Here is a 27,716-nt window from a genome sequence, read left to right on the forward strand (position 1 = left end):
TAAGTCCTACCTCTTTGATATATGTATTGTGATTTGTGTTGAGGTATGAATGCTGTCATTGTGCCCGTAGCTTCCCGTGGCAATAAAAATGGGGGTTCTCATTTGAAATTCTAAAGTTGGTACCAAGTACGCGGTTTTTATTTTTCGAAAACTCCAACAGATTTGGAGCAATTTATTTGCATTATACAAATTTCTTGACCCCGCCGGGAATCGAACCCAGGTCTCCCGCGTGCAAGGCGAGCGCAGTGACCACTACGCCATGGGAGCTGACTAAGTGAGAATATTATTGTACATCATAATCACACTACCTACGTCGCGTCGTCAGTGTCTATGGAACACATTCTAACGCGCATGAAAAAATAAATAAAAATGTTTCGAAACACGATGAAAGATTTAATTTTTAGTTGATATTTAGCTTCAAAAAGTTACTTAATCTACACGAAAGCGTTGATTGTAGGGTTTGGAGAGTTTTACGTTTAGTTTGAGGTTGTTCTGTTTGTATTTCCCTCAGGAGTTGATTTCACACTCGAGTTATCATGGTGGAGAGGAGAGACGTTATGTATGTAACCACATGCAATGTACTAGAAGGTTCCACAGTGCATCTCTCCTAGCACGACATGTGAGCACGCACGCTATTCAATACACGTGTCACATGTGTGGTCATATGTTCACCTGTAAGCGACGTCTCACACAGCACTTGGCTAGACTACACACAGGTAGCTTGTCCTATCCATGTACTCAGTGTCCTGGCAAGTTCTATTCTGCATATGAACTCCGACAGCATGTTAGACAGCATACAGATGAGCGACCATTCCCTTGTCCTGTATGTCAGAGGACATTCCGACGTAAGGTATGTACCACTCCATCTCCACAACCTCAACACCTAGATGTGCTATAACAGAGGAATTTGCCGAAATCTAAACCTATCTCGGGTTATGATCAATTTTAACAGCACACGTACCTCAACACCTAGATGTGCTATAACAGAGGAATTTGCCGAAATCTAAACCTATCTCGGGTTATGATCAATTTTAACAGCACACGTGTCATGCTCAATAGAACTGTTAGCATTGTGGCAAAAATTATGAATAAAAAGTTCCTACGTAAAAAGTTGTGTAAAATCTAAAACTTCGAACATGTGTCTTTAAAAGGTCGAAAATATTTTTTTTTATTTGCTGTTCTAATTAAAAAAATCAAAGAGTTGTGATGTCATTAAATGAGAAATGTGCACAGACACATAACACTAGTGTTGCCTGCAAGGGAGCTTTGCTTGTAACAGTTGATGTGACATCATCGCGTACGGGAAGGTATGTTATGACGTCAGTAAACAAGATTTGCCGGTATTTTTTAAATCGATTTATCAAGAAGAAGAAAAAGAAAATTTCCCTACTTTCTACTCTTTGACTTTAAATCTTTAAAACTTCATCTAAGTAAGCGCAACTGTTCTGTTGCTTAGCTGGTATTTGAATGAGAATGTTGTCTTGTCACACGTACTGCACTAAATGATTTTATTTGATTTGATTTGTATTGTACTAAATAGTTAGGTACTACTCCAATAACTCTGACAATGGATGTTTCTAGGCCACAATGGAGTCACATCTGATGTTACACACTGGAGCTAAACCATACGCCTGTACCGAGTGCGATCAGAAATTCAACAGGAATTCCAAACTAAAGATTCATTACAACTTGGCTCATTGTACGGGAGAGATGTAAGTTATTTCATATTCATACCTGAGCATCATGCTCAAGAGCCCAAGCTACAATCAGTTAACATTATACGAAAGGCGTGTTTTTATTTTACTTGATACTGTACAGTGTAGTTACTATGTATAAGAGTTTTCATACGAACAGGCTCTATGGTGTGTATTTGGATAGAGTCAAAACTGAATGAACTCATTATAGATTATCTAATTCTGACTTTTTCACGGAATCGACCTTCCTACATAATCTATGTATTGTGATTTGTGTTGAGGTATGAATGCTGTCATTGTGCTCGTAGCTTCCCGTGCAAGTCCTACCTCTTTGATATATGTATTGTGATTTGTGTTGAGGTATGAATGCTGTCATTGTGCCCGTAGCCTCCCGTGCAAGTCCTACCTCTTTGATATATGTATTGTGATTTGTGTTGAGGTATGAATGCTGTCATTGTGCCCGTAGCCTCCCGTGCAAGTCCTACCTCTTTGATATATGTATTGTGATTTGTGTTGAGGTATGAATGCTGTCATTGTGCCCGTAGCCTCCCGTGCAAGTCCTACCTCTTTGATATATGTATTGTGATTTGTGTTGAGGTATGAATGCTGTCTAGCTTCCCGTGCAAGTCCTACCTCATTAATATATGTACATATGTATTGTAATTTGTGTTTAGGTATGAATGCTGTCATTGTGCCCGTAGCTTCCCGTGCAAGTCCTACCTCATTCCTCACCTGCGTGTTCATACCGGAGAGAAGCCCTATGCTTGTAACCTGTGCACAGTCCGATACTTGAGATCATACGAGTTGGTTTTACATCTCAAGAAATGTCATCGAGAAGATGCACGCAATCCTTACGCGCCCGCGTTTGTCGATGTGAATACAGTTGCACAAGTGAAGCAAGAATATGAGGAGCTTCCTGTGAAAGTAGAACTAAATGAATTCGACCTTGATGTGAGTCGATAAGAGTGTACCTGAAGGTAGGTGTTACTCATTCCAATTCCACCCCTTTACTCTGGAAGCCTCATTTCTAAATCTTTTTTGGTACCAACTAAAATTCATGTTGTTGTCTTCAAAATATTGTCCTTGGTTTTGGAGTGAGCTCTATTATTAATGGGGAAATTGTTCATTTTGAAAAAGCTCCAAAATCAAACTGCCTCGAACTTTTTGCACATGACTTTATACAATATAACAATAACAAGTGTAGGTTCTGGAGGTTCTAGGTATATTCATTTAGATTTTAAATTAACCACAAATGACACGTTTTTTCATCCAGGGTTAATCAAGAATATTATCAGAATTTTGTCTGTTCCCTTAGGTACGAATACATACAGCTTAGCTCAGAAGTCCTAGCAAACCCCTTGTAACTTTTGAATGGCTTGGAATTTTCAAGTTCTGTTTTCTTCTAATTTCAAAATTGAAAGCCGTTCTAAAGTTACAAGGGGGTTCGCTAGGACTTCTAAGCCATGCTGTATAGTAGGTACATAATATGTTAACCCAATTATTATTATTTTCTTGTTTATTTACTTAATGCCAAAGAGGCTGGTGCTAGATCATTTTAGATTAGATGTTTATTTATTTTTTATAAACCAACCTCAGTAGTAGTGTAATGGTTAGAACGGTGTTTTGGAGGTTGCTTTCGGATCTGGAGGTTGTTGGTTCGAATACAAGTTCAGTTATAATTTTGATCGAGGTACAAGAATTCATCATGCTTGACACAATTAAATTTCCGTTTTTATTTGTTTCCTATATATTATTTTTTTGTTGGATATATGTTTATTAGTTTACTCGTATGTATAATAAAAGTTTATCATGTGTGTCTAGTAACCTGGACTCCGTTTCTCATGAAGATTATTGTTTTACTTTTACAAATTATACAGTGTCTTCATAAAGTCTCCTCTCCCTTCCCTCTTTTTTTTTTAATTTTTTAACAACCGGAATTTAGAAACCTGCAGTTGAATATCATTCTGCATTAGAGTTTATTTTTGAAGGCATGTAAATTTCGCTTGGAGAGGTTGAAATATTCGGGTTTCTTCGAGTAACAAGAATGCTTATTGCTTCATTTATATCATGTAAACTTGTACTATAGTATTACTATAAAACAGTGGTTTACAAATCAGGGCTCTTTTTTAAACAATCTCATCTATAAAGTCACGTGTCTTATCATTAAATTTCATGAAAGTAATATTCTTCTTCCTAGCAATTTCCCAATTAAATAGGGTCAGTGTTTCTTGCCAGTCTCTTCCAAGCAACCCTATTGTGTACCTCATGTCCTGATAAATTTTTCTCACTCAGGTCTTGATTCACACAATATTTCCACCTTTTCTTCGGTTTTCTCTCATAATATTCTTCTTCCTACTTCCTAGCAATTTCCCAATTAAATAGGGTCAGCGTTCCTTGCCAGGCTCTTCCAGGCAGCCCTATTGTGTACCTCATGTCCTGATAAATTTTTCTCACTCAGGTCTTGATTCACACAATATTTCCACCTTTTCTTCGGTTTTCTCTCAACTCTTTTCCCCATGTAGCTCTTATCTCTTCTTTCTTGAAGTGTTTTCGTATCTTTCGTAATCTTCTTTTTCTTCGCCTTTTCCCATGTTCAGATGAGGTCGGCGTTTGTCGTCGTTGTGTTTATAGTCCCTCAGCTAGACTCTTCGTATCTTTTGTAATATTAGTGGAAATAAAATAAATCTATTCAAGAGAATCTGAAAACAGGCTGTTGATTTTGTATTGGCACATGAACTAAATAAGGCATACATTTTATAGCAATTGATATTTCAATGGGCGAAAGAAAAATCGATTTATACAAATGATGGATTTGTATGGCGGAACCTAAATTTAATAAATTAATTTTGCAAATGAAAATATATTGGGCAAGAAACAATTTCCGTACCTACTTACAGTGAAAACTAGACTAAAATATGTCCATACATATGTCTGACAATTGACTAGTTTAGACAAAACATTCCGTAAATTAATGAAAAAATACGCAGGGAGAAAACATCTTGGCAAACCACATAGAAGGAACACAATCTTAAACCACAGAAGGAACACAATATTTTACGCAAAAAGGACAACCCCTGTATGGTTTGCCAATACACCCTGCAGGTATTAATCTAGAAAAAAAACTTAATCTAGAAAAAAAAGCCTCTTTTCTAAAAGATGAAGCTCTTAAGCTAAAATAAATCCAGAATTACCTAATTATTCCATAATGAATAACACTAACATTCTAACTTAACTACAAGTTTAGTAGCTACATACCTACACAAGGTTTATTTACAGAAGTCTGGGATGTTAGCCTGAGAGAATATTGCTTTTGGGCACTTCTTCCAAACACATGGTAATTAACATTGGCTTTTCAAAAGGAGAAGCTATAAACCAATTCATATACAGTATTCTCTTAGAATCCAGATTGAATAATCACTATTTTCGGTAACTGGAAAGTAGGGGAAGAAAAAAAAGCATAGAGAGGAAGGAATGTTTCCCTATGGAAGTACCATGGAAGACAAGCCACTGGTAATTAATGACCTTGTATATATATAAACCATTTTAAATACAAGAAGAAATATTTGAGTAAAAATTGAACTTCGATTTCAGGGAAAGCAAAAACCGTGTGATCAATAACGCAGGTACAAAGTTATGTGCCTGATTCAGTCGATACATTTACAAACAACAAACTACAAACTTTATATTTTGCCTAAAAAGTAATGGAAAAATACCTACCTTATAACTATTGGTTAGGTTTATATTTATATTAGATATCCTATAAATTCACATTATCGTTTACCGTTATACATAAGACATTGCATTCAGAAAGTCCAAGGTCGATCCGATAACCAGGGCCGGAGTTGTGGCCTATTTAAATTTTCATATTTCCATGTTCTTCCGCCAATAGAAGAAGCACCAAAAATGGGAAATTCACATCGATTGGTGATTTGTGCTACAAATAGGTCCCACTAATGGTTCATATTGAAATTCAGTCCCAAAAATGAAATTGCGAACATCCATTTGTTATAATACCTAAGATCCACAGGTAAAAAATTAAACTGATAGATAATACTCGTAGTAACGTACACTTAGGTATGATTAATTTCGGTTTACCTGAGATCAATTTTTTACTTTCTATTCCTACAGTATAGCGGAGCTATACTAGTTTTCCTTCGATTCCTATACATATTCCTCTCTTTACATACACTTAATATATTTTTTGTCACAAAGAAAATTAATTAACATACTTTTTTTTCTTTTCTTGTTTGTCTTTGATTCATTAATTTTCTGCATTATTTATTTAACATCCCAAATTGTACCTACTACTCGAGTAGGTCTAGGTACCTACTAGTACTATGTAGATTAAAATCACTTATGCAAGTTTTTTCTTAAATTATTTGTATACCTACTTGTGAAAATCTTCCTTTCTCACAAATTGAGACACTAATTAAATCAAAGTGGAAATTTTGTTTCGTAACTAAAATGTGATCATCTGCCGACCCTATAATAGGACCACCTCCCTCCCTCTTTTAACATTCCTACAAGTACTCCTCTATCTATTTACAGTTATTATTTGTTTGTGGCTCTGTATAGCTTGTTTCATTCAAGAACTTCTTGTACTAAATCAATTATTATCCTAACTGATTTTCAAAGCACTGTGAATGTAAGGTGAAAGCTGTGTGCAGAAGTGATTGCAATGAAACTGAGATTATCAGAATGGTGTTTCCACGGTGATAGTTGGATCAATATTTCAAGTTGTAAGGTAGAACAAACTTGTGTTGTCTTGCTAAAGCATCATGATTTGGTTTGATTAGAGACAAAGGCTCTGTTCCTCAGAGATGAATCATTGGAAATGTAAGAGTTTCGTATTTCTTGTCCACCATTGCTATCCTCATATTGAGCTTGAGCTTTCTTCTGAGGTTCATCAAAATCTGTGACGGCTGGTAAGAAGCAAGGTGTTTGGAAAGCAAATAGTCTGCCAGCAAATGAACTGGGGGCACCATTGGTTTTCGGCTTGGAGTTGTTTGCATGTCCATTCTTCTCTCTTGTGACTTGGGGTGCAGCACCATCCTTCTTCTGCAATAAAAAAAAAAGAAACAAAGTTGATTTGTATAATACAATATATGTATTTTCATCTAGTTATTCAATTTAATCATTTCTGGACTTTTTTTTTCTGGTTTATTGGACTTTCTTGTTTCTATTACATACTGGTTGCTAGTTGTATAACTAACTTACTGGTTTCTTGACGTATGTTTCCTTGTAGAAGTTGGAGAAGAGGAAGTAGAACATAACAGCATGACCTCCGATCCACCAGGGAAACAAAGTTGATTTGTATAATACAATATATGTATTTTCATCTAGTTATTCAATTTAATCATTTCTGGACTTTTTTTTCTGGTTTATTAGACTTTCTTGTTTCTATTACATACTGGTTGCTAGTTGTATAACTTACTGGTTTCTTGACGTATGTTTCCTTGTAGAAGTTGGAGAAGAGGAAGTAGAACATAACAGCATGACCTCCGATCCACCAGGCAAAAGCTTTGGGGTAATCACACTCAATGAAGAATAATTGAAACGCATGTATCAAGATGCAGACGAATTGAATCTGGTAATAATGAAAGAAATGAAATTTCTATTAGAAAACAATTCCACACGGAAAACTTGGTTGATATTAAACAAGTTTTATTGCTGCTCAGAAAACGAAACTCAGTTTCAATCGAAACTTCCTCATGTTGATACATATAGAGCTATGTATGTACAGTACATATGTTGATACATATGTATATACAACACATAGATCGTTACTTTAAATTCTTTAAAAGTATCTGTAATGTAATAAAATTGTAGGAAAATCCATCGACTTAATATTTAACATACAGTACATATGTTGATACATATGTATGTACAACACATAGATCGTTACTTTAAATTCTTTAAAAGTATCTGTAATGTAATAAAATTGTAGGAAAATCCATCGACTTAATATTTAACGATTAGTTTTAACAAAATTAAAAGTTCAATTAAAAAAGTAAGTAGGTTTTTCACTAATTGAAGTAAGTAGTTAGGTAGGTGTTGTTGTTGTTGTTGTTGTTGTTGTTGTTGTTGTTGTTGTTGTTGTTGTTGTTGTTGTTGTTGTTGTTGTTGTTGTTGTTGTTGTTGTTGTTGTTGTTGGTGTTGCTGTTGGTGTGTTGGTGTTGGTGTTGCTGTTGGTGTTGGTGCTTCGGTGTATGGTGTTGGTGTTGCTGTGTTGTTGGTGTTGCTTGTGTGGTGTTGGCGGTTGGTGTTGGTGTTGACCTGCTGTGTTGGTGCTCCTGGTGTTGATGTTGTGTGTTGGTGAATGAAATGTTGCTGTTGCTGTGATGTTGGTGATTGATGTTGTATGTTGCCGTGTTGTTGCTGATGTTGGTCTGTTTGGTGTTGTGTGTTGGTGTTGCCCACCCCAAAAAAGATTAGAGATCAATTTTGTACCCCGCCTTTTATTCACTTCATAATTTGTGTCCTACTTCACGTAGTACCTACCTTTCTTTCCCCTCATTGCACTCCTCTTTCTCTAATATTACTTCTGCTTCACTGCATTGGCGGCGGGCCATCAATTTATTTTTAAAGGATTGCACGCCGCCAATGCAGTGAAGCAGAAGTGAGATTAGAGGAAAGAGGAGTGCAATGAGGGTAAAGAAAGGTAGGTGGCACGCCGCCAATGCAGTGAAGCAGAAGTAATATTAGAGGAAAGAGGAGTGCAATGAGGGGAAAGAAAGGTAGGTACTACGTGAAGTAGGACACAAATTATGAAGTGAATAAAAGGCGGGGTACAAAATTGATTTCTAATCTTTTTTGGGGTGGGATGGAGTTTTGTTTATTTTTTGTGGCACTTGATTTGTTTTGGGAGGAACGACTTGGCGGGGTCTTTTTTATGCCACGAAGTGGTATTTTTTGGGGTAAGATAATAAGATAAGATAAGATGGTCAAGTTCTTCGCCACTCTACTCCCTGTGTATTTCTTATGGGACATTTTGGCCGTCAGAAAAGGCCCATATCTAGGGAACGGTTGGGAATTTTAAAGGTCTGATAATTTTTTTGGGTAGATACGACAATTTCACTGGGGGTCTTCGTTTCCACTTTTTCGATATCTACCATTGTTTTCTCTAAACAATTCGGACAGACATACTTACATAGGTACTTACTTACATATACGTATACATACTATACATACAACATACATACATCACCAGTCCATATTTCCCTTTTATATAATATAGATTTTATTACCATTTGAAGTGAAGTCAAATATTTCTTCCACCAGAGATATTTCTGCATGTGAGGGCCGAACGCAGCTAGCATGTAATAGAAATACATGATAATGTGAACAAACGTGTTGAGAAGACCAAAGAATGTACTGTGTCCTCCTGCGAAGAAAATAAACCAAATCAAATCATAAATTCTTTGACGTCAAGCAGAGAGCTTTTTCATAACTTTTGTGAATACCACAGCAGTACTAGGTGCCTCCTTTAATATTAATTTTTATTCATCTTTAATCTTTTTATACTGGTAATGCCGTCACTGGTTGCTACTTGATCAAAGTACATAGCTACTCAAGTGTCCTCACGAGGCTGAGTGCACCCCAAACTCCAAGTACATTGCAGAGCCAAAAAAACTTCAACCCCCCACTGGGAACCAAACCTATGAAGATAGAGAGTCTATCATTTTCATAGGTTTGTTTGCCGTGTACTGAACTACATGAAAATTCAAAAGAGATCATGGGAGTTTATCCTAAATAAAATTTCCACGAGTAATGTTAGGAAAAATACCTACCTTAAAACTATTGGTTAGGTTTATATTTATATTAAATATCTTATGAATTCACATTATCGTTTACCGTTATTCATTGCATTCAGAAAGTCTAAGGTCGATCCGATAACCAGGGCCGGAGTTATGGCCTATTTAAATTTTCATATTTCCATGTTCTTCCGCCAATAGAAGAAGCACCAAAAATGGGAAATTCATATCGATTGGTGATTTGTGCTACAAATAGGTCCCACTAATGGTTCATATTGAAATTCAGTCCCAAAAATGAAATTGCGAACATCCATTTTCACCCCCGGAGGCCGTCAGGGCCGAAAGTCTAAATTTCATTTTTGGGACTAAAGTAAGTTGAACGGATTACGGATATAAGAAAAAGAAAGCCTAGTACAGAATTTTCATTCCATCTACATATATCCGTCGATCCGTCATATATTGTGAGAAACGGATTACCATCCCCAGTTTTTTACAGGCCTTTTGTATTATTTCTTGTATGTAAACATTATGTATAATTAAGTTTTGGTTCTCAGGATACTCCTCTAAAAGGGAAAACATACCTGGAGTAAATTTGACTCCGAACCATGTACTAAGTGGCATGACTCCATGATGAATCACATGTAAAGTGGATACTTGATCATACTTCTTCCTCATAACGAAGAAAAACTGTACACATGAGAAAAAATAAAAAAGTTAATAGTAAATCGTAATTAACAAGCCATAAATACAACCTACATAATACATACTCGTATGTAGGTATAGCGTGTTCATAAAAATCCCCGTCCCCCAATTCTATTAAAACTGAATAGACCTATCGTTCTACGTTCATCGTATTCTGTTATTTCTTTAATAATCCTAAATGATACCTAGAATTTCTGGACATAGAATAGCTTGGGGACAACACAACAATAAAGTGTATAAAATACAGTCTGTTCATAAATCCCCCCCCCCACTTTAATTTTCGCATGGATGAATTTATAAAATTAAACCTGAAAATTTTTAAACGAGCCTATGTTTACCTCTAGTTTTTTCATAGGCTATGTAAAAGTTCAGGGACTTCAGGGTCGACCCCCGGGGGCCAACTTTAAAATCTTAAATGAGAACCCCCTACTTCTGATACGTCATATGAAAAGTCATGTTTATTTATTTTTTTGGTGAAGCTGGAAGCCTCTTAACAATTTCATAGATTTCTAAATTTCTATCATTCCAAAATCACCTACATTTCTATATCTCTGTTTATGCCGCCACTGGTCCCAACTCATTCATAGAATCTAATACTCATGATGGTACACCCCGTATTTTGTTAATAATATCGAGTATATCTCTGTTTATGCCGCCACTGGTCCCAACTCATTCATAGAATCTAATACTCATGATGGTACACCCCGTATTTTGTTAATAATGTTAAGTATATTTTATGTTAATAGGTATGTATTGTATATTGTACTACACAGGTAAACTGTTATATGTGCAATCAAAATAAATAAATAAACATTCCAAGCACAGAAAATAAAAAGAAAAAAAAAACTTGGACGTTACCGGGAATTGAACCGGAAATCGCCTATTGTAACACACACGGAGGTTGTTGCTTTATGATGAAGAATAAGCCCAAGTTCTAGGGATTCTAAAATATTCTATCGACGGGTTTGAAATAGTTACTCACGAGTATGTACTTAATGAGAAATTCATATCATATCTACGTACTACGTATACTAGTAGTTTTGAGAACTTTAGACCTCAGCCTGTTTTGCCTAAGCTGAGACTTTAACAAAACCCTCCTCATTTTGTTATTTATGTGCAATCAAAATAAATAAATAAATATTCCAAGCACAGAAAATAAAAAAGAAAAAAAAACTTGGACTTTACCGGGAATTGAACCGGAAATCGCCTATTCTAACACACACGGAGGTTGTTGCTTTATGATGAAGAATCAGCCCAAGTTCTAGGGATTCTAAAATATTCTATCGACGGGTTTGAAATAGTTACTCACGAGTATGTACTTAATGAGAAATTCATATCATATCTACGTATACTAGTAGTTTTGAGAACTTTAGACCTCAGCCTGTTTTGCCTAAGCTGAGACTTTAACAAAACCCTCCTCATTTTGTTATGTATTTCATAAATCTAATATTTATTTTGTTAAGACCAAAAAATGGACCCCACTCAGTTGTGGGACCCCAAATTTAACTTGCGACGTTCATTGATGTTTTAAATTTCTGTACCAAATTCCATCGAAATCGGAGCAGGCAACATCCAAAATCCAAACCAAATGCAAAACTTTCAAGTTAAAACGTAGACCTCACTATCGTTCGGTAAAAAATTCAGAGTAGTTATGCTCGTAGTAGCGTATCAACAGGGTGAATACTTTGAATCAGTGGATGACCTTATAACTTATAACCTACCCGTTGTAGATCATGTGTTCAGATGATAAATGAGATAATACCTATTAGATTCAAAAACCCAATGTCAGCCAAGTTGATTCATGTGTAGAACTTGGGTTATAATACTTCCAAGGTTAGATAGATCTGTTCTACTTACCGTGTCGAAGAATTCAGTAAATTTGGAAAAGAAGTACCACCAACATCCTCTGGCTACCTGAAAACATAATACATACAGGGTGTATAAAAAAAACGATTCACTCGAAATATATTTAGAATGGTTTCGAAAAAAAACGCTGAAACGGAATATAGAGAGTGAAAATCTGGAAACCACTCTTGTCAAGTAGGTAGGTACCTAACTTATTTATTATTCTACGAAGTACTCCAACCTATTGTCTAAAAACTGCGAATGTCCTCCTACTTATTGCCGTGCATGACTCTTGTCAAGTAGGTAGGTACTAGGGTTGCCAGACGTCCCGTATTTCCCGGGACGTCACTTTTCAAAATGTCCCGTACGGGACACGATTTTCAACAGTTTCACCATCTCCTCCGGTAATTAATCTTTACCAATGTAACAAATTGAAATTTTCTGTAGCACGCCGGATTTGAACACAATTTTACCAATATCTCAATGGTAAAAAAGATTTTGTCAAAAAAATACAGTGTAACCAAAGATATGAGAAGTGAATAATTTTTAATTTCTAATTTCATTAATAAATCTGAAGAAAAAACAGTTGATTTTTAAAAATTGAGTGTTTTTTTTTTCTTCCAAAAATTGCAGGGTGAGGGCTGGGGGGGGTGTTAAAAAAGCAGCTTGTCCCGTATTTTCATCCAAAATCCCGTTTTTTTTACGTTTTAGGTCGCTTGTCCCGTTTTGGGCTGAAAATGATCTGGCAACCCTAGTGAGTGACAGACACCGAAGCGAATACAATAGTCCGTCCCTTATACCTTTTTATTACTATTGTAATAATAAAGGAAGGACGGACTAAAAATGAGAAGTTTTGTTAGATTGATCATTTCTTACTTCCTCATCTCTCAAAGTTACTTGGTAGTTAGGAGCGATGTGCAGTCTGTGTTAAAAGTCCTAACAAGTCGAATTTTTAACACATAAAGTTTGGCAACACTGTTTTAAACTGAGGTTCGAAAAAGGTTGAGGTCCTAACAAGGTTGCGTATTGGTTTTCGATTTTGGGTTTTATGATTCATAACATATTTCTTAGGCCAAATTTTTTTTCGTTCGAGATCAATTTTTTCTATTTATTTAATGAACAAATAGCCCATTTTTAATGAAAGTAGCTCTTAGGACGTGTGTTAGGTCCTAACAAATTGGTCAGTCCTAAGAGCCCAGGTAAGTAACTTGTGTTTGGTCCCAACAAATATCCTGGTACAAACGCACACACACAAATTTCATTAACATCTGTCAAGCCGTTTTCTCGTGAAAAGAGGACAAAAACAGGTCTACCGGAGTAATACGCCATTTCAGACTTGTTTTCAATGTGCTGCCATTTTGAATCGGTTGAATTTTCTGAAACCGGTCTTCAATTACCGGCTGAAGTGTTATCTAAAACTTTCTCGCTTTGACTTCATAGGTCGTCGCGACAAATTTCAAGATCTGAGGTCATTTATGTCAAACAAGCTGGGTCCGTCCCTCCGGGAATTTTTTAGCCCGTAGTTTATTCGATCGTGATTAAAGAAAATTAGTACCTACATATGTACCATTTATATATTAGATAATTACTATTAGATAGTAGATACTTAAATGTATTATGTATGTAAATTTGTAGAAGAATAAATATCTAGGCCTAGGCATATTCTCTTTTTATTACATTATTATTAGTCTATTGTTTTCCCCAAATTTTACCCACATGCATATGTATGGTCTCTTGTAAAATATGTTGATATCTTGGTGTGGGTAATACCAAATAGTCATTACAACATCGATCTCTGAGAGCCACGAGCACTTTCCGACAAAATATCTATAGGAAAATTGGCATCCAGAATCTAGACACATATGTACAATTGTACATACCGCTAAAGCTAAGGGCTATTATTATATCCAACATCATCATAGAAGCTAATTTCATTGGCACTATGGACTTTCCAAGATGAATACCTATTTTCCCTATACGTAAGCTTTACTGGTAAAAAGAAACAAGCCACGCGTAATATCTAGCTAGAATTATTTCGGAAATGCTGAAACATGTGTCTCATTATATTCGGGGAAAAACATTTTCTACTGGTTTCAGTTTTTAAACATTATCAGGGGCGGCCCCGGGGGGTGGGGGTGGTCAACATTGAAATCTTGAATGGGAACCATCAATTTTGAATACACCGCATGAAAGACCTTTATAAATACTGTACTCTAATAAATACTCCATTTACCATTTACCCATGTAGTAGGTAAACTTACCTATGTCTTACCTAACTTTTGAACTGCTTGGAATTTTGAATTTCTGTTTTTCTTAGGGTTAGGAAAATGCCCATCGGGGCAATTGCTGGTGATGTTAGAATCAAGATTTGAGCCCTGGAAGTGGCACTTTTTGCATGAAATGTTATTTGATTCCACGTGTAATTTCATGTGGAACCATTTAACACACCACATAAAAGTAGGTATTTTGGTGAAAGTTTGAGTTCAATCCCACAAACAGGGCCGGAGCTTTAATTTTTAAAGATAATGTCGTCATGTTCTTTCTCTGATAGAGGAAGTACCCAAAAATAATGAAAGTACCTATGTATTTTAAAACGTGATTTGAGCTTTGATTCCTCGCGAAATTCGGACCCAAAAGTGAGAAAAAAAGGTAACTTACTCTCATAGCTTTTGGAGTAGTTGAATAATCCACTGGTTCACATCGGAGACTGTAATCTCTGTACCATGCTCCATCCATAGCCTGCAATAATATAATCAAATAACATTCAATTCTAATCTTTGCCTGTTTACTGTGCTGCAGGCAAAGTTTTTCCGAGATAATGACCTCGTCAATTGGTTTTTTTTTAAACCCTTTTCTCACGTAGGAGGTAGGTACCACAAATGAAGTGCTCCAAAGGGGGATACTTTCACACATTTTTTTTATTCAAATGAATAGAACGAAAATGAACAGGGCCAGAGGCGAAAATTTTAAAGAGCTTAACCGGGCCACACGTGTTTTTTTTTTTTTTTTTAAGTGTGGCGCGGTGGCAACAACTTTGAGAAGCACTTTAAATTTAAAGCTACCTTAATGCTATCCTATGACTCATGATGTGTGGTGTATAAATTAAAATTAATTATTTCACCTGAATCTAGAAACAAGATTGATTATTATTTATGATGGCGTTAGAACATCGATAGTATTATCAATAACATAACTTTATTTGTATTAGGTATCTACTATCTAGTTGTTGTATTAGGTACCTACTACCAAGTTGTTGTAAGATTGATAGAACGTCATTACCTATACCTATAGGATAAGAAGGTACCAAACTAGAATTTTCCGCGTTTTACCTACACCTTGGAACACTGATACGTGCTCCTGTAGGAAAGTCTCTGAACTAAACAGTTTAATTAAAAGATCTTAACTTGGGGACAACGCAACGGTTAGCGGTATTTTGGCCGCATATTGATGACTCAAGAGTCAAGAGTTAAGAGCATATTGATGACTCAAGAGTTAGAGCATATTGATGACTCAAGAGTTAAGAGCATATTGATGACTCAAGAGTTAGAGCATATTGATGACTCAAGAGTTAAGAGCATATTGATGACTCAAGAGTTAGAGCATATTGATGACTCAAGAGTTAAGAGCATATTGATGACTCAAGAGTCAAGAGCATATTGATGACTCAAGAGTTAGAGCATATTGATGACTCAAGAGTTAAGAGCATATTGATGACTCAAGAGTCAAGAGCATATTGATGACTCAAGAGTTAGAGCATATTGATGAGTCAAGAGTTAAGAGCATATTGATGAGTCAAGAGTTAGAGCATGTTGATGACTCAAGAGTCAAGAGTTAGAGCATATTGATGAGTCAAGAGTTAGAGCAGTACTTCTTATAGTTGCTGCCACCGCACACTTTTCAAAATCCAATTTTTCCGCGTTAGAGATATGTTAAAGTTGTGTGCTGTTCACACCAGATTTTTACTTTCTATTATAAAGTTAGGTAAATTGATATCTTATTAAATAATAATAATAAATGAAAAAAATTCAAGTGGGTATGCTTTTCAAAATAAATGGGTAAAAAATATTAACTTTCTTCCTCAACTTTTCATATTTAGGTTTGTTAAATTCTCGAAGTTTCATCAATATCGGTACAGCCGTTTCGGCGTTGATTATGAATGAATGAGTCAGGGTTTACTCTTTTATAGCATGTATGAATTACTGCAATAAACAGGTAAATCGTTAGATATACCTACATATTGTTTGATCACAGTGTGTTCATTTCAGGTATGATCAGCTCTGCACTATAAAAAATGTAAATATCCACATCACATACCTAGGAATAAACTTTATGCAAGAACCATAGCAATAGCAGAAACTAATGGTTTGTACCATCCAAATAGGTTTCATCAAATGGTAATGAAACCTGTGGGTGGATAGTAGTTTTTATCTGAAAATATATGTTTGTGTTCATAATAGGTACCTAATTGTACGTAGAAGGTATACACATAGGTATATGGTATGTAAAATTATTTACTGCTATGGAACTGTATAACCAATACTTCTCAGATCTGGACTTTGTTGACCCACTCGGCCTTTTCAAAGAGAGGTTGAGGGGCCTTATGGGAAATAACCCAACTTTGCATTTGCAGATCAGCTCTGCACTATAAAAAATGTAAATATCCACATCACATACCTAGGAATAAACTTTATGCAAGAACCATAGCAATAGCAGAAACTATACATATGTGCCTATGCCTATTATTCCTACATCTAGCAATTTAATTACAAGTTACGATATACCTAGATATATTTGTGTTGACAGAGCACTAGTTTTCCTTCTGAGAGTCTAGTTTATGCTTGAGTGAATGTGGCAATTGTGCCATGCATCCATAGAAACGAGGATAGAAATAGTTTAATATGTATTAGGTATTATAATTATAAAGAATATGTAGAGTCCAGCCAGAACGATGGTGGTGACGAGTAGTGGTTATCACGGTGGACTTCGCACCTAGAGGTTAGTGGTTCGATTCCAAGTCGTAAAATCTAACAAGATGTAGGTATTAGTCGGGATCATAACATATTTCTTCTAGCTCCACACAATATTCCGCATGGCTATACCGAATAGTCAGTGAGATAGTAAGGAATTACCAGATCGTTTGCCTGTAAGGACTTTGTGGAAGGCTTCCACTGGAAGCAATCTTTATACCTCTACCAAAGAAGCTTTTCGACTCAATATAAAATGTTCTCTTTCTCACATAGCTTTTTCCTGTCAAACCCTTACACTCGTCTTGTTATTTCAATACACACATTAAATTCATAAAACTTCCACTGGAAGCAATCTTTATACCTCTACCAAAGAAGAACAAAGCGAAAAACTGCAGTGACTTCCGAACCATAAGTCTGATATCTCACGCATCAAAAATTCTACTAGCCTTAATCAGAGAAAGAATATCACCAACTATAGAACGAAATCTATCGGAGACACAAATGGGATTCCGACACTGGTTCATCCATTTGAATATGGCAGCAAGGATTCATCTAAAAAGTAGGCTACGTTGCCAAACGTGTCAAATTATACCTCTCCCAAAGAAGAACAAAGCGAAAAGCTGCAGTGACTTCCGAACCATAAGTCTGATATCTCACGGATCAAAAATTCTACTAGCCTTAATCAGAGAAAGAATATCACCAACTATAGAACGAAATCTATCGGAGACACAAATGGGATTCCGACACGGGAGGGGATGCAAAGATAGAATAACAGCTTTAAGAGTAATCCTAGAAAACAGCATGGAAGTCAATAAAAACATGTTTTTAGCATTTTGACAATCTAAAACACCAGAGATTGAAAGAAATAGTAGAAGAAATCGAGATATCAAAAGCAGAACTAAGATTGATCAAAAACATATACTGGAACCAAAGAGGAAAAGTTTTAACAAGATACGGAACATCCAATAGTTTTAACCAAAAGCAGAACTAAGATTGATCAAAAACATATACTGGAACCAAAGAGGAAAAGTTTTAACAAGATACGGAACATCCAATAGTTTTAATGTAAGAAAAGGAGTAAGACAGAGGGCTGTATAATCTCCCCCACCCTACTCAATATATACCTAAAATCATTGATACAGCACTTGGAGCAGAAAGGAACGGGTTCAAGATCAATGAAATAGTGACAAATAATCTAAGATACGGAACATCCAATAGTTTTAATGTAAGAAAAGGAGTAAGACAGAGGGCTGTATAATATTCCCCACCCTATTCAATATATACCTAAAATCATTGATACAGCACTTGGAGCAGAAAGGAACGGGTTCAAGATCAATGAAATAGTGACAAATAATCTAAGATACGCCGATGACACCGTAATCATAGCAAAGTCAAAATGTGAACTGAAAAGTCTCCTAAAAAAAACTGGATAAAACTTGCAACGAATCAACGGTGCACGATGCCTATCAGAAGTGAAGAAAAGAATTGCCATCGCAAAAACTGCCTTTTGGAAACAGAAGGAAATACTAAGGAGAAAGGGATGAAAATAAATCCGAAGAAAACTAAAACAATGACAGTAAGTAAAGTTCAAACCACAGGATTGAGTAACAACATAGAGCTTGGAATAGAAACCTTAGAAGAAGTTGAGAAATACGCCTATCTAGGAGCAGATATAACCAACGGTGCACGATGCCTATCAGAAGTGAAGAAAAGAATTGCCATCGCAAAAACTGCCTTTTGGAAACAGAAGGAAATACTAAGGAGAGGTTGAGTACTTGAGTACGAAGGGCATCCACTCGTAAAATTTCGAAGCCAAAACCAAATGTCAGCCTAAAAGCGATCACCTTAGGACTGATTGAGGGCTGACGAAAAACGCCGACCCCGTCTGTACACGGGAAAAGGCGAAGAAAGCATCCGAATCAATTGATAAATCCCTAAGCATAAGCAATAGAATTAAAGCCTCTGAAAACTGGTGCTATCGAAGAATCCTAAGAGTTAGCTGGATAGAAAAAGTAACAAACAAGGAGATACTACATCTATTCAATACTAACATATGCATCCGAATCGTGGACAAATGAAAAATCCCTAAGCAATAGAATTAAAGCCTCTGAAAACTGGTGCTATCGAAGAATCCTAAGAGTTAGCTGGATAGAAAAAGTAACAAACAAGGAGATATTAAGAAGAATTGGAAAGAGAGATTTTGACCTGAAAGCATGGAAAAATGTCATAAAGAATATATAAGCAACCTTCGGCATGGAAGACGCCACATTGATGATGATGATGATTGCCTGTAAGCTATAACTTGGCCTGTCCCGTCCCAGTTTGAAGCTACTGTCCCGTCCCGGTTTGAAGCTACTGTCCCGACATTCCGGCCAGTTTGCCATTTTGTGTTTTTGTCCCAATTTTACATTTTTCGTCAAGATGTCCTGTATAGATAAATAAGTTTGTAGTTTATGAACCTGGTTCAAACTCAGCAAGGTATGATTAGCTTTTTTTTCAGTACCTATTAGACAAGAATGTATCCAAATAGGTATTACTATAGTTTACCACGGCTCTCCTATAGGTACCACCTAACCTGTTCTGAGGCTTTCGACACAGCAACAAGTGTCCATGATAATATAAAGTACCTAATTCTAATAAAATTAATATTAAGTACCTACTAGTATTATCCTCAGTATGGAAATCTGATACATTGAAATGACACATTGATAGTACCTACCTAATATATACATGGTAGCCTACTACTGGGTTAAAAGGACCGTTTCGTGTAGTGTATAGACGTGGTATTGAAGAACACAAACGGTGCAGAAATATGCATTTGTAAGTAGGTGTATTTTTTTTTCTTCTTCAAGTTAATAATATGATTTTTATTAAATTAGATAGGCAGGAAACTTTGTTTAGATTATCTAGATTCTAGACAGATTACGTATCCGCCACTGTCCTAGACAGATAAATTTCCTTATGATGTTCGAATCCTTCAAAGACACTCGGTATGAACTTGGACCTACCAGTCATCTAGACATATTGATGGGTATTTAAAATAAATACATTATAGTTTATAGTACATAAATAAATACATAAATTGAACATTATGTACCATGAACATGAGACGAATGTCATGTTTGATTTTCCACGCAAGTTGAATTCTGAGAAAAAAAAAAAAAAAAAAAAAAAAAAAAAACGAGTAGGTAGGTAGGTGTAACATGGCACATCCAATCAGATTGTTAGATAGTTTAATTGCCTATAATGTTGTAATTTTTTCGGTGCAATTTTGTCCGTAAAATACAATGCCCAAAGTCGAATTTCAGAGAAAAGATTGTTCTTAACTTCGTTCCTTTTCTACCTACATTAACAGCAAGTTCTTATTTACATTCATACAATTTGGTAGGTATATTATGGTTAGTGAGTATTAGAATATCATTCTACCCATATTTTCACAGCATATTATGCGTATGTAGGTATATTCATATAATTTTGTATATTTTGGTTGGTTAGTATTAGATTATCTACGAGTATTTGTATAAGTATTATGGTTAGTTAGTATACAATATTAGATATTAGAATATCCCTGTCTCTATTAGGTCATAGGTGTAACATGGCACATCCAATCAGATTGTTAGATAGTTTAATTGCCTATAATAATGTAATTTTTCGGTGCAATTTTGTCCGTAAAATACAATGCCCAAAGTCAAATTACAGACAAAAGATTGTTCTTAACTTCTTTCCTTTTCTACCTACATTAACAGCAAGTCCTTATTTATATTCATACAATTTGGTAGGTATAGATATATTATGGTTAGTGAGTATATTAGAATATCATTCTACCCATATTTTCACAGCATATTACGCGTATGTATTATGCGTAAGTACCTATAAGTATTCATATAATTTTGTATATTTTGGTTGGTTAGTATTAGAGTATCTACGAGTATTTGTATATTATGTTAGTTAGTATATATTAGATATTAGAATATCCATCATGTCTCTACGACATTCATAGGTAACATCTGGGCAAGATGCACAATAGTTGCCTACGACATTCATAGGTAACATCTGGGCAAGATGCACAATAGTTGCCATGGAAACCAACATATACATTGTCATTTCATATAGTATAGGTATATACATTGTCATGTAGAACATGTCATGTCACTCAAGATGTTCACGGATGTCAAATTCAGACAACTTGTGTCTTGTTTTTCTGTGCCTACGCGCAGACTTAACATCTTAGGATTATAGGTACCTTATTAATATTCCAACATCTTGTGTTCTTTTTCTACATTGAGTGAAAGAATGTTTTGCCCATATGGTATGTACTATACGTTCATAGTGGTTAATTTAACACTGATTTAGATGTTTACTTTGTAATATTTTCAACAACATTTTTGTCCTCTTTGCTAGGTTTTCTTTCAATTGTGGTTTTGTCACATCCACTAATATTCAACCAATTTTGGAGTTTTTTTCATTGTATCTTTTCCCGATCCTATTATCTATTTGGAATCAGCATACTTATTCGACGTTAGGTTAGGTATATTTTTACATTCTACATTATACATAGGTAACTTCTTATTCAATTCTTTTTCCTTTTCCATCCTTTGTCTTTCAAGTTCAAGTCCTTTTAAACCTATTCAAACACCGTTAGATAAGTCCCCTGCCTATCTCACCGAGCCGGAAAACGAAACTTCAACCTTATATATCTGCACCTCAGTTCTGGTCCATCTTTCTTCTGGGATACAAATTTCCATCAATTCATTACCTGCTTTACTGCTGTTTCATTGCGAAGGCCTGAGAAACAGCCCGAAGACCTGAGGCAGTGAAGGGATTACAGATGGACGGAACACTGATCTTCTTTACAACAATAGTAATCCTGGATCAACACCCCAAAGACAGGTGTAGTTTTGAAAGGACTGAAATTTATTCAAGATGGTGAAGCTATTGTGTCGAGAATTTTTTTAGAGGATGGAATGGCTCAATTCTAATGGTATCTCTACAAGAAAACCAATCAGGGCCGATTACAGCCTAACCATGCCAGGGGGGTTAACTCCAATAGAGACTTCAAAAATTTCTACAGGCAAGAATTTTTCACATTGGAGGCCCATCGAGCGTTGTCACGCGAATTTTAGTTGCGCGTAGTCGCCTGAAAAACAAACCTGTGAAAATGATGGAGACCCTCCTCTACATATAGACTATCAATCTATCATTTTCATAAGTTTGGTTTTCCAGGCAATTCGCTCAACTACTCCTCCAATGTGTGACACGACGGTCCTAATACTATGTCCTCAACTTTAATTTCCTTTTTATGGTTAGAAAATCCTGCTGGTTCCCTGGCCCCCTTGATGAGCCGAATGGGACCGAATGAACCCCCTCTGTGAACGACCCTGATACCAATACCACCCAAAAGCTGATTTTTCCTTCTATTTAAATCAAACTGATTTTATTAATGATCTTATCGGATCCCCTATTGTTTCCATTCGAATTCTCAGTGTGTCATTAGGTTAGCGTAGGTTCGATTCTCAGACAATACTTCTTTGCATATGATTTCGATTTACCTCTTTGCATATTCCCATTCTTCTTTTTACCTGGGCTCAACCCTTTTCTTACAATGGCCCACCACTAAGTATGGATAATTAATTGGGTGTGTGTCAAAGGGGTTTCGTGCGAAGGCCTTTTGGTTGTTGTTTTAAGTCGGATTCCCACTATAATATCGTACAGGATTTTCTTCAAAGTTTGGTTATTAACAAAAGAAACAACAGTTCAAAAATAAAATTATTCTTTTCCAAATTTCACTCTTTAAATTTTTATTTTTTTAACAAAAATACTTTGTAAATTACAAATTTGTACATGGAGACATTACCTCAACAATCTCAACATTCTTCACTTGATCACAAGAGTATTGTACATTTCATATGAACGTCAGCCACGGATGCAACGCTCTGTTACAAGCACGTCAAGTCATAGTCACAACACTGTTTAATTTGCAGGCTGTGTTCTTTCAAGAACTTCTTGAAAGTAACTGTACAACTCTGAAGTTTTAACGTCACATTTCGTAATTTTTGACGCCACAATGCAATTATTACTACTACTCGTATGCTTTTGCAATGTTTTCAAGATCTCCGGCCCTGGTTGTTGGATCAAGCTAAAACTCATATTAACGTACTACGATTTTTAAGACCTTTGATATAATTCAATACCTATGTAAGATTTTTCTTCTGTAATATTACGTCACGTCACAACTTTTACCAAGTGCGAAATGTGAGCCAAGTCTTTCTTGAACAAGTCCAGAAATTTTAAGCCTTTTGACGGCCTCGCTGCTCTGCTTAGTACATACCGGAAGCCGGAAGTGTTTTCAGGAGCTTTCAAAAAACTCATATCTTCAACCCTTTTCATGCCCGCTGCATGAAAATCAGGAGTTTCTTCTTAAAATAATAGCTCTTCAATTTCAAAGAGCAAATACCTATCTCTTGTCCTCGTAACTCCAGGCTCTCAAAATTTACAAAGAGCAAAAACCTTTTGTCCCTCGTATTAACTCCAAGCCTGAGCTGTTGTATGCTGCATGGAAATCAATATGGCGGGTGCGTTACTTTATTCACTCTTATTTCAAGTTACCACCCTCTCTCTTCTCTTTCCAATATGGGGGAACGTCTAGCATTAAATAACGTTTATAAAATTTCAACGCGTCCATGGATTCTTCTGAGGCTTTTGACTCTTTGGGTGAAATCCCTTTTGATCTTCTTTGGATTTAGAATTAGGTTGTTTCGGGAATTTGAAAGATAGTTCTTACAGAGAAACCGTCCGTATAGGAATAATTTAGCTAAAAAATCCTTTTAGCGATTTAAGCGATAGGCTTTTTTAAGGCAAGAAGTTACACCACAAGGATGACGCCTTGCGCCTAGTAAAGTTTGCCGAGTTTAGATGCCGAACTAAACAAATGACTGATCTGCAGAATCTGCAGATTATGCACAGCAGGGGTCTATTTCAAGAAGATAATTTCTTTCAATTCTAATTCATTACTTGACAAAAAAGTAAAAATTCACTTACCAAAATAAGTTCAAAATTGAGGAAATTTGGTCACAAATTTTTGGTCATATCGTACCTCTTATGGCTTTGTACGGCTTTTCTAGACGTGTTAAACCGATGGACCATCCGTGTGCTCTCCCAGTTATTCAGTATTCAGATAATACATACGATCTTCTATCCTATGTATATCTCGTATACCTATATCTTCGTATAAATACACTGATTGTATAGTACCACTAAAAAAACATGGTCCTATGATTGACAGGCCAACAGTTTGTGAAGCCTGGTGTCTAATGACGTCACCAGAGTAGCTTCAACGTCAAGGTCTTCGAGATTTTTTTCAGCTGTCAGTTTTGTAACTTCAATCAATGCATGACTATACGAAGTACAAAGAGTAGGTACCTACCACTAAAAAACATGCTCCTATGATTGACAGGCCAACAGTTTGTGAAGCCTGGTGTCTAATGACGTCACGAGAGTAGCTTCAACGTCAAGGTCTTCGAGATTTTTTTCAGCTGTCAGTTTTGTAACTTCAATCAATGCATGACTATACGAAGTACAAAAGGAAGAGAAGTCTTGAGTGCATGGATCGTTCTGTGAAACTTATGGCCGGTTTCTCAGTCCAACGGGTTTAGCTAAACAAGTTAACCCTTTTGGTTTTAGTCTTAAGGTGTGTCCACACGTAATCAACGGCCGTCGATCGATGTGAATCAATGTGGATTGCCGGCCATCGACTATTTGTGGACACACCTTTACAGCCGGTTTTAGAGTCTAATAATTGGTTTAGTTAAACCATAGGATTTAAGATCTTGGGTGGAATTATACATATGACATATTGAAATATTTCTCAAAGGAATAAGTTGTAAACTTGTTCAATGAACTGTAAAACTCACCCCAAAAAAGAGCTCGTACGGGACAATCTAGGGCCCTTTTGGGTCCCAAATTTACTGGAAAATTCCCTTTACTTAGAATATTTTTGGTCAATTTCTTGAAAGTAGTAGGTACCTACCACTAAAAAACATGGTCCTATGATTGACAGGCCAACAGTTTCTGAAGCCTGGTGTCTAATGACGTCACGAGAGTAGCTTCAACGTCAAGGTCTTCGAGATTTTTTTTCAGCTGTCAGTTTTGTAACTTCAATCAATGGCATGACTATACGAAGTACAAAACGAAGAGAAGTCTTGAGTGCATGGATCGTTCTGTGAAACTTATGGCCGGTTTCTCAGTCCAACGGGTTTACCTAAACAAGTTAACCCTTTTTGTTTCAGTCTTAAGGTGTGTCCACACATATAGTCAACGGCCGTCGATCGATGTGAATCAATGTGGATTGACGGACGTCGACTATTTGTGGACACACCTTTACAGCCGGTGTTAGAGTTGGGCGGGGATCGATAACAAAGACAATTGGAAACACAAACCGCTGGAACCGATGAGAGATCCGATTGAACGCTCGGTGTGACATCGCTGCATGCACGGCAAGAGATTTTGAAACTTGCATCTTGTAACCTTGCATTCAATTTTCGATTCAATGAGTTTTGAGCGTGGAGTTAGAAGTTGCAGAAATGATGGAGAGATATATAGTGAACTTTCAAGGTGCTGAGATAGAGCAGAAAATCGCAGAGACATGTGTTAGGGGGTTGGGCCGAGCATCACTCAAAATAAATGCCTGTCAGCCAAAACTGAAACTGTGAACTTTTCCTTGCCACTGCCACATACACCCAGTAAAACTGACCGGCCGGCAGCCTTAAGGTGTGTCCAGTGTCGACACATAGTCAACCGGCCGTCAATCGATGAGCTGAATCAGAGAGATAGTGAACTTTCAAGGTGCTGAGATAGAGCAGAAAATCGCAGAGATGTGTGTTAGGGGGTTGGGCCGGGCACTCACAATAAATGCTTGTCAGCCAAAACTGAAACTGTGAACTTTTCCTTGCCACTGCCACACACACCCAGTAAAACTGACCGGCCGGCAGCCTTAAGGTGTGTCCAGTGTCGACACATAGTCAACCGGCCGTCAATCGATGAGCTGAATCTATGTTATCGAGGCAGTGTGGACGGTTCAGTCGACATCGATCTATGGTTTTTCGTCTATGTGTGGACACAGCTTTAGGAATACATGAGACTTGAGACAAAACCAACCCATAAAAAAAACTAACTGAATAATCTGAACATAACAATAAGAAGTGCGGTCGACAATTAGGAGAACATAAGAGAGCAGAATCTATGTTATCGAGGCATTGTGGACGGTTCAGTCAGCTTTAGGAATACATGATACAAAACCAACCCATAAAAAAAAACTAACTGAATAATCTGAACATAACAATAAGAAGTGCGGTCGACAATTATAGGAACATAAGAACCTATGACACTGAAGTCCCACCACTGTGCACTGTTGTGTACGTGTTGTCCTAAGTGAACACAATTGAATGGACGCCTACTAGTATTATCCTCAATATGGAAATCTGATACATTGAAATGACACATTGATAGTACCTACCTAATACATGGTAGCCTACTACTGGGTTAAAAGGACCGTTTCGTGTAGTGTGTGTGTGGGTGTGTTTGTGTGTGTGGTGGTCCTGTACAAAGGACGGGTCAACCACTAGTGAATATCTAATCATAAAATATACCTACCTATACATGACTGCATGTGTCCCTACACACATTCCGATTATCCCTCGTGAAAAAAGTAAAGATGACGTCAAACTAATTCAAGGGAAAACTTGAATTAGTTTGACGTCTTCAGGCTTCAAGTAGTATGACAAGATTTTTCTCAAACAAGTGTAACCGGTATAATAGGATATTTACTTCTACTTCTACTTCTTGAACCACTTGGAGATAAATCATGATAGATAGTACAAGATTTTATGAAAAATTTCAGTTTCCATCTGTAGAATGATCCGGAAACATAACATTCTAAAGATGATGAAAAATCATTAAACCAGTTATATATAGTCCACCTTCATCCCCCAACACGACGACGTACCTAGCTATGACTATTCCAGTCCCATAAAACAGGACAATATTCAATACTAGGTAGGTACTAAAACTTCATGTACATACTATAACTTTACAGGTTTTTTATTTTGATAGTTTGACTGCTGCATACTACCTCGAAAAATTGTCTGTTTGGAACTTTCTTTTTCTCTCTTTACATCAGGCCACACTCCGAAAATTCCCCCGTCCATAAGTTTGGACTCTCCCCCCCCCCTCGACAAAATCCTGGATACGGCCCTTTCGACCTATAGGTTTGATTCAGAAAGGTGAGCAAACACAGAAATTGGAAGTCTTAGTGGCCAAACCGGGGGCTTTATCCATGCTTAACATTTTAAATGGATGGCATGCCGCCAATTCAGTGAAGCAGAAATAAGATTAGAGGAACGAGGAGTGCAATGAGGGTGCTACTTACTATATACGTGAAAGAGGAGCACACAAATCTGGAGGTTGTTGGTTCGAGTCCAAGTCAAGTCATAAAATTTATCTAGGTGTAATACTAATACCTAATCGGGGAACGATATTTGTGACAAGCATTTAAATATTAAATATGCTTAACACAATAAAAAATTCCATTAAAAATAAGAAATAAAAGGCGGGGTACAAAATTGGTTTCTTATTTTTTTGTGGGGTTGTTCGATTGATATTTATAATAATTATTTCAAATAAATTTCTCTGTTGCTTGTCGATTGTTATGTTGTTGGTTATAAAAATAAAACAAAGTACCTATTTTGTAAAAAAAAAAA

General features: G+C 36.4%; 2 protein-coding genes across 2 annotated transcripts in view; one reads left to right on the forward strand and one right to left on the reverse strand.

The window, feature by feature from the left end:
- LOC103509844 (zinc finger protein 600-like) overlaps nt 1-3,540 on the forward strand; it is a 24,728-nt gene extending 21,188 nt beyond the window's left edge. Inside the window, exons 10-12 of the mRNA XM_026824065.1 lie at nt 458-850; nt 1,582-1,712; nt 2,369-3,540. Coding sequence (XP_026679866.1) covers nt 458-850; nt 1,582-1,712; nt 2,369-2,657 — 813 coding nt within the window. The 3' untranslated portion in view covers nt 2,658-3,540. The remainder of the gene's footprint in view (nt 1-457; nt 851-1,581; nt 1,713-2,368) is intronic.
- A 2,238-nt stretch (nt 3,541-5,778) lies between these two features.
- The window catches only part of LOC103509836 (elongation of very long chain fatty acids protein AAEL008004), a gene marked incomplete in the record, with an annotated part of 26,730 nt that continues 4,792 nt past the window's right edge, over nt 5,779-27,716 (reverse strand). Inside the window, 6 exon segments of the mRNA XM_008474469.3 lie at nt 5,779-6,752; nt 7,129-7,281; nt 8,942-9,078; nt 10,030-10,135; nt 12,008-12,064; nt 14,654-14,734. Of these exon segments, the coding sequence (XP_008472691.1) occupies nt 6,471-6,752; nt 7,129-7,281; nt 8,942-9,078; nt 10,030-10,135; nt 12,008-12,064; nt 14,654-14,734 (816 nt within the window).

The sequence above is a fragment of the Diaphorina citri genome, unplaced genomic scaffold (assembly GCF_000475195.1).
Source record: "Diaphorina citri unplaced genomic scaffold, Diaci psyllid genome assembly version 1.1 scaffold534, whole genome shotgun sequence".
Lineage (NCBI taxonomy): Eukaryota > Metazoa > Arthropoda > Insecta > Hemiptera > Psyllidae > Diaphorina > Diaphorina citri.